The sequence below is a fragment of the Thamnophis sirtalis genome, unplaced genomic scaffold (genome assembly GCF_051295495.1).
Source record: "Thamnophis sirtalis isolate CommonGarterSnake01/CBP01778 unplaced genomic scaffold, rThaSir2_p1.2 scaffold_10, whole genome shotgun sequence".
NCBI lineage: Eukaryota > Metazoa > Chordata > Lepidosauria > Squamata > Natricidae > Thamnophis > Thamnophis sirtalis.
The window spans coordinates 47,098,415-47,111,572 of record NW_028261390.1 but is presented as its reverse complement, the minus strand read 5'-3'; the positions used below and the strand labels follow the sequence as shown (position 1 = coordinate 47,111,572).

General features: G+C 34.5%; 1 protein-coding gene across 3 annotated transcripts in view; it reads right to left on the bottom strand.

Moving 5' to 3' along the window:
- Positions 1 to 13,158, bottom strand: part of RWDD4 (RWD domain containing 4) — a 62,213-nt gene that overhangs the window by 47,550 nt on the left and 1,505 nt on the right. The window contains exons 3-8 of one of the 3 annotated variants that reach the window (XM_014051952.2): positions 12,357 to 12,466; positions 12,130 to 12,274; positions 11,688 to 11,805; positions 10,828 to 10,877; positions 10,686 to 10,688; positions 8,558 to 8,671 (exon numbers count right to left, since the gene is read on the bottom strand). In XM_014051952.2, coding sequence (XP_013907427.1) covers positions 8,639 to 8,671; positions 10,686 to 10,688; positions 10,828 to 10,877; positions 11,688 to 11,805; positions 12,130 to 12,274; positions 12,357 to 12,466 — 459 coding nt within the window. In that variant the 3' untranslated portion in view covers positions 8,558 to 8,638. Of the gene's footprint in view, positions 1 to 1,900; positions 1,964 to 2,756; positions 2,890 to 8,557; positions 8,672 to 10,685; positions 10,689 to 10,827; positions 10,878 to 11,687; positions 11,806 to 12,129; positions 12,275 to 12,356; positions 12,467 to 13,158 lie in introns of those variants that run through there. The other 2 variants (XM_087724542.1, XM_087724541.1) reach the window with 2 other exon arrangements.

Sequence of the window (13,158 nt, the reverse complement as noted above, 5' to 3'; positions counted from 1 at the left end):
AGTTTTCCCAACTCTCCTGCAGACCTGTGGATTTTCCTATAACATACAGATAGTCCTCAAGTTACAACCATTACTTTAGCTACCATTCAAAGTTACAATGGCACTGAAAAAGTGACTTACAATCAGTCCTCACACTTATGAACTTTGCAGTATACCTAAAGTCACGTGATTAAAATTCATACACTTGGCAACCGCATGTATTTATGATGGTTATAGCATCCTCATTTAATCACCAGTTGTGACCTACCCTACCGGCTTCTGACAAGCAAAACCAATGAAAGAAGCCAGATTCACTTAAGGATCATGTGATTCACTTAAGACCGGAAGTTATTCACTTAATAATCATGGTAAAAAGGTCATAAAATTGGGTATGATTTACTTAACCTTGCTAAGCAATAGAAATTCTGGTCCCAAGTTTGGTCATAAATCAAGAAGCAACGATACATTTTTTAATCTGTCCCCTATTTGTTTCTACTCTTTGCAATTACAACGGCAAAGAGGGAAGACAAACATCATATCCACAGGAAGCTTTCTCAACCTGCAAGCAGAAATCCAAAATAGCCTCTAGGACACCTCCTCATTGACTACAGGAGAATAGGTATAATGCATTATTCTAAAGCAATGCTTCTCAGCCTTAACACTTTTAAAATGTGTGGACTTCAATTCACTGGTTGGGAAATTCTGTTAATTAGAGTCCAGATATAATTGTCAAGATAGAGAAACTCTGTTTTAGATAATTATATACAATATGAAGGAAATACAGTATGTCTACAAAGTTAATATATTTGGAAAAATAATAATTTTAGTACACTAGGAGTTTTTGAAATCGAACTTATTTTGAAAAAGCAAGAATGTATAGAAGACCAAATTGCCAAATAAAAAGCATTAACAATTGTGCTGTTTCATTTTTAGAGGAACTAACCAATAATGTTTGAAAAGAATTTAGGCTTTGAACATCATCAGAATTCCTCTCAGACAAGATAGTATATTGGAGAGAGTTAATCAAATAGACAGAAGTTTAAATCATATCCCGAAGTTTAAAGCCAGGCTGAGATGGAGTTGTATCTCAACTTATATATCTTATTATCTCAACTCTTGTATATTGTTGGTATCATATTTCACCTAACTTCCATTAGGTACCCAGAAATTATTGCTTCTCAAGCTTTGAAGATGCTGATATTCCACTCTGTAACCTATCTCTTGCCATGGTCAATACAGTACGCTCTTATGTCTTGATTTGGAAAGATGCATAAACAAACTTCACAGACTTTACTTATTATTGTGCAAGATCTATACAATCTTCTAAATATTGGTGTATGTGGTCTTATTCTGGTTCTTCTAGATCCAACAGCTCATTCGGGTAATTTAGATGAAGTGTAGAACTCACCTTGTGAGCAACAGGGAGCAGCGTTGATCAGTACATCACATTACAGTATTAGCAAAATACCAATTATGGGTAAGAATATGTGCCTCTTTGCACTACAGAGGCTTCCTGGACAGTAGAGATGTCTGGCTGTATCTCCAAGTGATTGGCTCTTTGTTGACATCACAGCCAGATTTATGGAGGGGAGGGGCTGCTCACTGCAGCTTGCCTGGTGAATTTTGCTCTTTTGAATTGTCAGATACCACATTCTAGTCCTAATTAAAACATAACCTCCATTAAACCAGTTATTCTTTTGGCTGAGATTCAGCAAAAACTGCCAGATGATGATTAAAATTCTGATCCTTTTTAAGAAAACACACTAGATACGTATTTCTGATTTCAATCGTGTTCAATTTGATTTTTAGGATGTACATTTAGGCCTTGCTCCCTAAGCCTGTTTTCTATGGGGTAAACCTAACTGAATATAGCACACATTTTATTGAAGGAAAGAATGCATTATTATTGAAATATACATACATTTGTCACATTTTCCATTGGTTGCTTATGAATTGGAGGTAAAGCAACAATTTCTTTATCATCCTGTAGAAAAGACCATAAAAGCTTACTGGGCTTCATATAGTACTGCAACAATCTATTTAGTTGAATATGGAAAAAATAATGTTCATTGCTGAAATCTAGGCAAAAATATTAAAATATTTTTATTTATCTCAAAGTTAAAATATAAAAAATCTATAAGAAGAAAAAGACAAAAAAAATTTGCAGCTAAGTAGATATGAAGTCAATTTGATTGATACACAATAGACGTCCATATTTGAGATTTTTTTTTAAAATGTGATGTAAAATAGTATACTATACATTGCAATTATAGATGTGAAACTTTATAATTATTTGCAAACTCACTGTGCAAGGGGGTGGGATCTATTAGGCTTACTTGAGAATATTTTTCAACATTCATCTAGGACTGAATAAAGCATTTCTTGATTTATGGAAATGCTTAATGTTGGCTTTATACATGTTGAGCTCACATTTTATTTTTTGTCTGTGTTTATAAAATGTGCTCCTTAATGGTACATTTTTCCTTGCTCTTTGCTATTGTCATATTCTACATTTATGTTTCAAAACTATATATAGCTTAGCATTTGTATTAAAAAGTATGAAGAAAAATAATAGTAAGTCTTGTAATTTTATTGTGAAGCTCTAGGGACACCCCTTTAGTATCAACGTTCTACTAAACCACATTACATATATCTGAAATCATTATTACATTTGTTTCATTGTTACTTCTAATGGTTTGAAATAATTATATGGAACATAAACTAACATAAATAGAAAGAAGTTAAAATTGATTTTTCATCTTTAAAAATGTACTTACTGAATGTAAAGACTTCGGAAGCAAATTTTGTTTTCTGTAAGTTGACAACATGGCTGAATGAGCTAATTTAAGATTATATTTTGTTTCTTTGGCTTTTCCAGATAATTTTTCTTTTTCCAGACCTTAGAATCAGTTACCTATAATATAAACATATATCTAAATATTTCCTTCCAAGGTCGTCATTTAAATAAGTAGCTGGCAATCAAAGGCAGATCACAAGGATTACCTTTACTGTCATATAACTACATTCTTATCACCAGGTCTCTATACTTTATTTTTTTCTAACTTTCTTCTTTATAAAGACTTCTTTGGGTATTTATAAAATACCCAAAAAACAGCAGCCTTGGGAATATGCCCTTTTCTATTTATCCTTCTGCTCTTGCTTTATGGAAATGGGTGTTTCCCAGGCAGCATAGACTCATGGCAACGTTGAGTGTCATAACTTGCTTGAGTTGCAATTCAAGTTTCAGTCTTTTGAAGATCTATTGACATTAGCCCAAGTTCAAATATGAAAGAAACTAGAAATAGAATCACAAATCAAACCTTGTATGTGAACATTATTCAGGAACTCAGGCTCATGGCTTTAGCTTATCAGTATGATTTTCTACCTAAATGACTATAATGAGTACCATGTTGTAATCTCTCTTTAAAACGAATTACAAATATTAGCATAAAACTGGATGTGAAAAGAAAAATAAATCTCTTGTCTGAAATTTGTTAGGTGGCTGTTTAAGTAAAATGGTTACTGTAGATAAATTATTTATTGGATTGAATAATACACTTAAACCAGTTAAAGAATCAAAATGTCTCTAAGTAAAGATATTAAGTTCACAGATAAACCTTTTACTAATTAATTTCAATAATTTAATATATAATGATAATAGTTGATAACTTGTTTTTAATTGCTTAAGGCTTTAGGAAATCATTTTACTTTTACAGGTTTTAAACTGTACAGATCATAATACTTAAAACAGTTTACAGTATAAGTACACAGCCTACCTTTTAAATATTTTCTTTGTATCTAGAAGATCTGGTTTGCATGCTAAACATCAGCAGAGAAATAGGGTATTCCAATTGTTTCCCCCCATAACTTGTCTATTCAAATAAATTGTCAAGGTAACTAGATTTCTGTTCCATAGAAACAAGCAACAAGAGATTGGTTGAATAAAAGGACAGTATTTTTTTGAAGCTTCGCAATTGTGGACTCCCAGAGATGAGGAAAAAATTCCTTCTTCCTTCAGAAAAATATACCGATTTATCAGAGGTGCAAATATATTAGTTTTTCTGTGAAGAATTAATTTCATACAAATCAACATTTTTATACAAATAACCTGCCAAAATTTGTGTAGCTCTTCTTTGCCAAATACGACATAAATAACTAGTTTCCCCACTAAATAACTAGTTTCCTCACTAAATTAAACTTTGGTGGAACCAGGGATACATTAGCTTTTCCTTTAGAAAAAAAGTTGTCTCATAAATATTTAGTAGTTAAAACTGTACAAAAAGCTGTTCCTGAAATACCTTAATTCCCTATGAAAAAATACCAAACTTGAAATTCTTTGCCTTGATATTTCATAGGCATATGTTAGCACAGCATCTGTGTTGCTATGAATAGTGGTATGTTTGCGTTTCCTTGCACATATCATCTTGCTTTCCTGCCACTTTGTTTGTCTTGCTTTAAACACAGGCCAACTTAGGTCTCTCTTAACATCAGGTCCTCCTTGCGTTGTTCTCTTGCTTGCTGTATTTCATACTGGGCCATATTTTTGCTGTTTATTTTTCCATTAGTATTTTCTAACATCCAATGTCTGGAACAAGTTCTCCTACATTTAAAATCCATCTTTTTCGCTTTAAAACCTTTATTTTTAAAGGAGGCTTGAATTTACTTTTTTAGTAACTATAGTAGTATATTGCTTTATGTGAATTCTTATACACTTCCCTTTATTCTTCCTTCACCAACAAATCTTTCAATTTTACTTCTTTTATTAGGTCAGACTTTTTAGATGTGTTCACTTATTAGAATATCAATAACCTTTTTGATATTGAGATGTTTTAAAAGTAGTTACCATATTTTATTTGGTAGCAATATTTAACATGGCTTAGATACATAATTCTGCCAAATCAAATGTAAGTATTTCAGTTCCATTTATTTTAACAAAAGCTGAACACTTCATTTTGACTATTTTTAATACACACGTCCAATGTCTGTAGAAAGATCCCAAACATAAATAAAAACACAACAAAGATAAATAGAAATGTATTTAATCCCTCCCAACAATTAAAAAAATGTATTAAGGCATCTTGTTCTTTATCACTACTGACCTAATAAAAGCCTCAAATACAAGATATCTGATCCATTGAAGTATCAACTTAGCTATTAATTTGGCTGAAAACTAATGACAATATCTATTTTTCCAAGTAAAAAATTGAAACTGAAATAAAGTGGGGCAGCACCTGAAGCCAGTATCCCATTATTTTTTGCAAAAACAAATATAATTACAAATGGCATTTTCAATAGCAATGCCAGGAATTATTTTGTCATATGCATTATATGAAAGTCTTCATATAATGTAATCCTATGCAGAAATAAATTCAATTGTTTATAATGGAGCTTATTTCATAATGAGAATATAAACCTCTAGATGTTACTAATTTCCAGCAGCCAAGAACAGCATGGCCAGTGATAAGGGAAACTGGCTGTGGAAGTTCAGCAACAGGCAGAAAAATGGGTCAGTATTTCTGTCTTATGAGTTCAGATAATTTCTTCTTTCCTATCTGTAGGCAGTTCCTATCTGTAACTGTTTATTTTCTTAATATATCAGCAGTTATGCCAAAGGAATATTATTTCTCTTTTTACTAACTGGCATTATCTAGAGAACACCAAATATACAATTTTCAATTAAATAATGGGGAGTCATTCTTTGGTATGGGCTAATTGCCATGGAATGAATGCACCAGTGTTGGAACATCAATAGTATGCAATGTACCGTATTTTCACGACCATAAGGCGCACTGAAAATCCTAAAATTTGATCAAAAACCGGCAGTGCGGCTTATAACCCGGTGCGCTTTATATATGAAAAAAGTTTGAAAATTTACCGTTTATATGAACCTTGGGTATTGAAGGGATCTCAAAACAATTTCTGTTTCACATTGCGCAGCAACAAACTTGAAGCTCGCAATCGAATGACTGCGAGCAGGCACGCACACGTCCCTCGGGTCTGTCCCTCCCGATTTTACGCTATTATCATGACCTTTACCCCCTTTTCCCACCGTAAGGACAAGCAAGACGGTAGTGTTTCAGTTGAATTCCACCCTTCACCTTCCTAAAAGGTTTCACATTCCCCTTCCATTCGGGAAATTCTTATCTCATTGCTTCCGAGTTTTACTTAGCGTGCGCGCGAATACGGCGTTATTGAGGGGGGTGTTAACGGGGAGACGCGACCCTGACTTTACGCGGTATTAGTATTCTGTGAAATCAGAAATCCTGTAAATCCAAAGTGACTTCGAAATGGCTCCACAAAGGAGACTTGCTTACGAGGCACATTTTAAATTGAAAGCAATCAACCATGCAAAAGAACATGGAAATAGATCTGCAGCTAGAGAATTCAACATTAATGAGTCCATGGTGCGCAAGTGGAGAAAGCAAGAAGATGACCTACGTCTTGCAAAGAAGACGAAGAAAAGTTTCCGCGGCAATAAAGCACGATGGCCGCAACTAGAAGACAGACTTGACCGATGGATTTCGGAACAAAGAGCAGGTGGCAGAAGCATCTCAACTGTCGCCATTCGGATAAAAGCCAAAGCGATGGCAAATGAAATGGATATCAATGACTTTAAAGGAGGGCCTTCTTGGTGCTTCCGTTTCATGAAACGACGGCAGCTCTCTATCCGTACAAGGACGACGGTGTCTCAGCAGTTGCCGGCGGATTACGAGGAAAAGTTGGCCAACTTCCGGAGTTACTGCAAAAGCAAGATCTCTGAAAAAAATATACAGGCCGACCACATCATCAACATGGACGAAGTCCCCCTCACCTTTGATATTCCGGTGAACCGAACTGTAGAGAGAACCGGAACATCAACGGTATCAATTCGCACCACAGGAAACGAAAAGGTATCGTTTATTGTAGTTCTCGGTGTTTTGTCAAATGGGCAGAAATTACCCCCAATGGTAATTTTTAAAAGAAAAATGTTGCCTAAAGAAACATTTCCAGCTGGAATAATTGTTGAAGTGAATCCTAAAGGCTGGATGAAGAGATAATGAAGAATTGGCTATCAGAAGTTTACGTTCGGAGACCGGATGGATTTTTTCGTGCGTCGCCGGCATTGTTGGTGTACGACTCCATGCGTGCCCACAAAACAGAAAATGTGAAAGCCCTGGTGAAAAAGACCAACTCGGAGCTTGCTGTAATACCAGGTGGTCTGACCAAAGAAGTGCAACCACTGGACGTAAGTGTCAATCGTTCCTTCAAGGCGAAACTGCGACTCACGTGGGAAAACTGGATGATGGAAGGAGAGCACTCCTTCACGAAGACCGGGAGGCAACGCCGGGCCAGTTATGCCACTGTGTGCCAGTGGATAGTGGATGCCTGGCATGAAGTATCCGCCAGAACTGTCATCCGAGGGTTCGCGAAGGCCGACATCATTCCTGGACTGACCAGCGACGGCATCGAGAGTATCGAAACTGATGACTCTGACAATGAAGATACGGGCCATACGGATTCAGGTTTGCTGGATGCCACCATCGCCCAATTGATGATCTCCGATACGGAGGACGAAGAGTTCGAAGGTTTCATGGAAGATGAATAGAGCCGACTATAAAATAAAGCTGTTTAAAAGTTTAATAAAAGTGACTGATTTTTCTCTGTATTTTTAAAAGTTTAATAAAAGTGACTGATTTTTCTCTGTATTTTTTTAGTGTTTTAATTCTTTTTAGGCTGCGTTTAAAGGCTACGCCGATCCGTGAAAAATGTTTGCAAATTGAGCACCTGCCAGTAAACCCCGCGATCGTGCGATTTCGTTAGTAATTTGTTTGTTTGCGAAAGTTGCGCGCGGATGAATGTTGCAAAAAAAACGTGCGGCTTATAACCCGGTGCGCCTTATATATGAAAAAAGTTTGAAAATTTACCGTTAACTGATACTGCGCCTTATAATTCGGTGCGCCTTATGGTCGTGAAAATACGGTAGTAATAGCAAAATTGTCATGAAAATAGAAATCACTGTCACTACACATTGTTTTTTGTAACTAATGGCCTTGTTTCATTTTATATTTCACACTGAAGAATATGAATTCTTAATTATGAATATGCTATGATAATGAATATGCTATGCACAAAAGTGATGCCCACTTGAATTGGGCTATACATTCTTTTTTTAATGTAATTTAAGCTGGTGCATATTTTTCATAACATCAGCTACAATAAAAATTTTCAGCCTTCTAATAAAGGCTGAATGCTATGAATAGTATCTGAAATGATACTGAAGTAAATATATAAGAATCAACCATGGGATTCAAATACAAATATAAAGATTAAGAGGTCTAGAATTTTTAGAGCATTTTAAGTGTTCTAAAATTAGCTATGTTGATTTCATTTACCACCAAAGATTTTTATGATTTAGTACAGTGAATAACAATATACATTAAAATTACATATTGTTACAGTCAGTGTCATGACAAAGTACATCAACACTGCCTTTGACATATTTCCTCTAAAGGAAAACATGTGATTGGACGAAAATCATAAAGAAAAATGATGCTCTTGATGGGTACATTTTAACACATTTAAACATGTGTGGAACTGTTATTTATAAAACTTGTGGGGGGGGGGAATCAATGTTATTACAATGTGGATTCAGCTAAGGTTTTCCTATATTAAAGTCCTCCTATTCATCATCCTTCGAGCCCGTTTTGCTCAGCTGTAAAAAGACAAAAATAATTTTATCAGTTTTCTGTGACAATAAAGAACAATTAAAATCCATGTGACAATTTTATTATAGACCACTGAAGTTTGTAAAATATTTTTTTTTATTTACAGACTGGGTCTTCATACGTGAAATTAAAAAAAGATTTGTTTTTCTTTGAGTTCTCATGTATTTAGCTATCTGTAAAATGAAGAGAAGTGAGACAAAATAATAACAGAAAGATATATTAGACAAATATTGGGGAAAAAATATCATATGCTTTGTAGGCAGTTCTGTATTTTTTCTTAGATGCATTTATACTGAGAACACACAACTGTTGCTATTTTCATCATACCGTGTTTCCCCGAAAATAAGAGAGGATCTTATTTTCTTTTGACCCCCGAAATAAGCGCTTGGCCTTATTTTCGGGGAGGTCTTATTATTTTTGAGGTGCAGGTGGTGAGCAGGGTCACCTCATGGCTACTGCTATGTTGCAATATTTTTGGGCAGGGCTTATTAACTGGGGAAGTCTTATTTTGGGGGAAACAGGATAACATTATTCTATTGGGTTGTGTCCTACATAGTATAAGTTCGCGAAATTGTAGTATACAAGTTAGAGTGTCTGCTATTTTTAATGAACCCCTTTATGTCCTGGATCAGCAATTGAATACAATTGTGATATAGCTAAGGAACAAGATGGATGTTTTAGATGAAAAATAGTGTTACTAATTTTTATATAATTATTAAGCTACTTATTTCTTTTATTTGTACTAAACACCATACAAACATAAAAAGGTATTAACATGTTTTTTTGTAAATGCTTCTGAAATGCAAACAATAAGCTTATCAGAAAAACCCTTGATAAGCTGTAAATATGGGTTTTCTGCCAAAATGGGCATGGCTATAGGTGATATGGCTTCAGTTGAAGAACAAAGAGACTAGGAGGCGTGATAAACTAGAATATGCATATTGGATTGGTAACAGATAGTTTTCACTTTAAAATGGTAATTGGGAGTAATACTTCCATTGCTAAGTGTCATATAGCATGTCACATGACTACTGATTTAAATGGCAATTGTACCAGTTTCAGTAGAAATCATTAGGCAAATCCTGCAGGGTTGTAGTGTCCTACAGTCACATGATCCCCATTTGCGGGATCCTGTCAGCTTCCCTGTTGATTTTGCTTGTTGAAAGCGAGCAATGAGGTTTATAAATGCCAATCACATAACCACAGGAAGTTTTGACTGTTTTTAATTGCAAGCTACTTGCCAACTGCCCAAATTACAATTATATGATAATGGGGAGGTTGCAATAGTCACAACTATGAAGAACAGTTGTTAAGCTCCCTCATTCACCACTGCTGTTACTTTGAAAGGTTTTTGAAAGAGAGGTTGCTGAACAATGGTATCTGTATGGAACTTTTAAAATCCTAATGCATGCAAACATATATTTTTTAAAAATGCTTAAGATACTCTTCTGGATACTCTTTTCAATGGATTCCAAAGACAATATGGATACTTGGAACTAACTCCTTCCTCCTTTTTCTAAATTAGTCTTTGAAATATGAAGAATACAATGTGACTTCTGAGGGACAACAATTGTATAAGTTGGGCCCGTTTGTGCTTTTTAGGGAGTTGGAGAATTTGTTGAAACTCTTTGGCTTTGCTCTCAATTTTTTTTTAACTGATTTGAACCAGTAACTGATATAAATGTGAAAGGAAATTGCTGCCTATTTTGCATTCAACTGCCTTTATACTACAATTATCTAGTTTTAATAATCCATTTGTAAAAATCATAAAACAGTTATATTATTTTAATTTCATTATTGCATACTGTATGAGATTTGCCTCAGATTTAGTTGAAAACAGTTGTAGCACTCTTCTACAGAATGATATAGATTGTTAGTGCTTAATTAAATATTTATATTTTTTTCTTGGAGTACAAGATTTCTGAAACACTGATCAAGACAAAAAAAACACCATACAGGTATCAATGCTTAGAAATGGTTTAAAAAGATTGAAATACTTACATGCTTTATAAAAACACGAGGAAAATCCCATTATCATTCATATCCAAAATGGTTAAAAAAAGAAAAAAGAAAAAAAAATTAGATACTGCTAAAATCTTCCCCAAATTACCATTTTGATATTGTTAATTTTCAACACCCTTACCTTGATTACGTCAACCCAATTCCATCCTCGAGGAAGTTCTCCTTTGTGATCTAGTAAAAATAAAAATTCTGTATGCATTTCTGCAATTTGAATTCAAGCATCTGTTTTAAAATCAAGGTATTAATTTATATCATAGTTTGTGTTTAAGCTTAAAATAGCAAACTCTGGCTTATCGCTAACTGTCATGAATAACTGGGCAATGCTTGGCAGTGATGAGGAAGAGAACTTATGGCCCTCCAGATGTTTCTGAATTTTAACTGTCAATATCCCTGACTATTAGTCATGCTGATAGTTCTGGTTCAGCGACATAAATTCCACAAAAGAATAGAATTCATTACTATTCTGAAACAAAGATTACTGAGAAATACCTATTGTGCACAAAAGTTCAGCATAAATCACAATACAGAGAAAAGGCTGTATTTGCTATATTCTATATAAAGGTAAAGGTTCCCCTTGCACATATATACTAGTCGTTCCCGACTCTAGGGGGCGGTGGTCATCTCCATTTCAAAGCCAAAGAGCCAGTGCTGTCCGAAGACGTCTCCATGGTCATGTGGACAGCATGACTAAACGTCGAAGGCGCACGGAATGCTGTTATCTTCCCACCAAAGGTGGTCCCTATTTTTCTATTTGTATTTTTACATGCTTTCGAATTGCTACGCAGTCAGAAGCTGGGACAAATAACAGGAGCTCACTCCATTACATGGTGCTAGGGATTCGAACTGCCGAACTTTCTGATCGACTAGCTCAGGGTCTTAGCCACTGAGCCACCACGTCCCTTATATTCTATATAGAAAACATATATTCTATGCCATACTCTTTTAATTAAAAGAAAGTTATTAGTAATAAGTTATACAAACCTGTTTTGTCAGCTAACTTCCGCTTTTGCGTTTTGGACAATTGTTCCTTTTTCTCCTTTTTTTTAGTTGGTGGTGCTGCATCAGAATGTCCAGTTGAGATGCAGTTATTTAATGCTGTCTAAAGAAATGAATTGTATTATTTATTAAGAATTTTCTGTGGTTTATTAATTCTATACTTGATATTTGCATTAAATGGGATGAAAACTGATTACATCTGTGCTTAAACCTTTCTGTTGTCAATACAATTTTTTTTTGTATGATAGAATACGAAATAACTTTTAACCACTGCTTCTGGGATATTGGAATTATATAGGAATGTCAAACATTGCTACGAATTGAATTCGATCTTATAGTAGCAATTGAATATCAAGAAACTGATAGATTGCATAGAAAAACATTTTCATATGTTGAGATAGGTCAACATTTGGAAATATAAACTCACCACAGTATTAACTGGTTGATTTTCCATGAAAATCTCTTTATTATCTTTAGCATATTCAAATATTGTGTATGTCATTGAGGTTCCCAGGTTAACTTCAACTTCTTCCATTAATTTATTCAATATACTTTGTTTTATGGCTGAGGATCTGGGGCAGATGACAAAGAAGAGATAAAAAGTTAATTCTAGAAAGACTGCTTCTTGAACGTCTTAAGAACTGGACCACTTACATGGCATTGTTGAAGAATGCATCCATTGATATGACTGGAGCAGTTTGTGGGTATGTTTCTGGCCATGATATTTCTATAAGAAAGGCTTTGGGGTCTCCACTTTCACCAATCTAAAAACACATATAAGTCATGTCTCTGCAGGAATCCAGTCAATTCAAGCTTTAATCAACAAAAATACTGAAATAGATATTTCATTTTTACATTCAATGTCAATTTTAGAAGGAATTTTCAAGTAGTGTTATATGAGCATTACAAATACAAATATGACTTCACCAGAATCCACAAAACAGATTACCGCAGTAAATGTGGCAAAATATAAATTTAATAAATTATTAAATGCTATATAAATGATCAGCAGAACCTTTCTACTATATTATACTCCATTTTCATAAACTATGAACCAGTATCTTTATGTCTAGATATATTAAGAAAATTAGTATACCCAATCTGAAAAACTTGTGTAAAACTTGGTATATAGTCTTGAGCTCTTGCTTTTTATATAACTAGTATGCCTTGGTGTTGTAGCTAAACTACAAACTGTCTTAAATATTTATACAGGAAGTCCTTGCTGAACAATCACTCATTCAGTGACCCTTCAAACTTCCAATGGCATGGAACAAATGGTATTTACAACTGATCCTTGTACTTCGCAGCATCCCTGAGGTCATGTAATCACAATCCAGGAGCTTGAGTCACAATTATATTGTATTATCTCGCAATCACATGATCGCTATTTGTACCTTCTTTACCAGCTTTCTACAAGTGAAGTCAAACTGGCAGGAGGTTGCAAATAGCAATCACA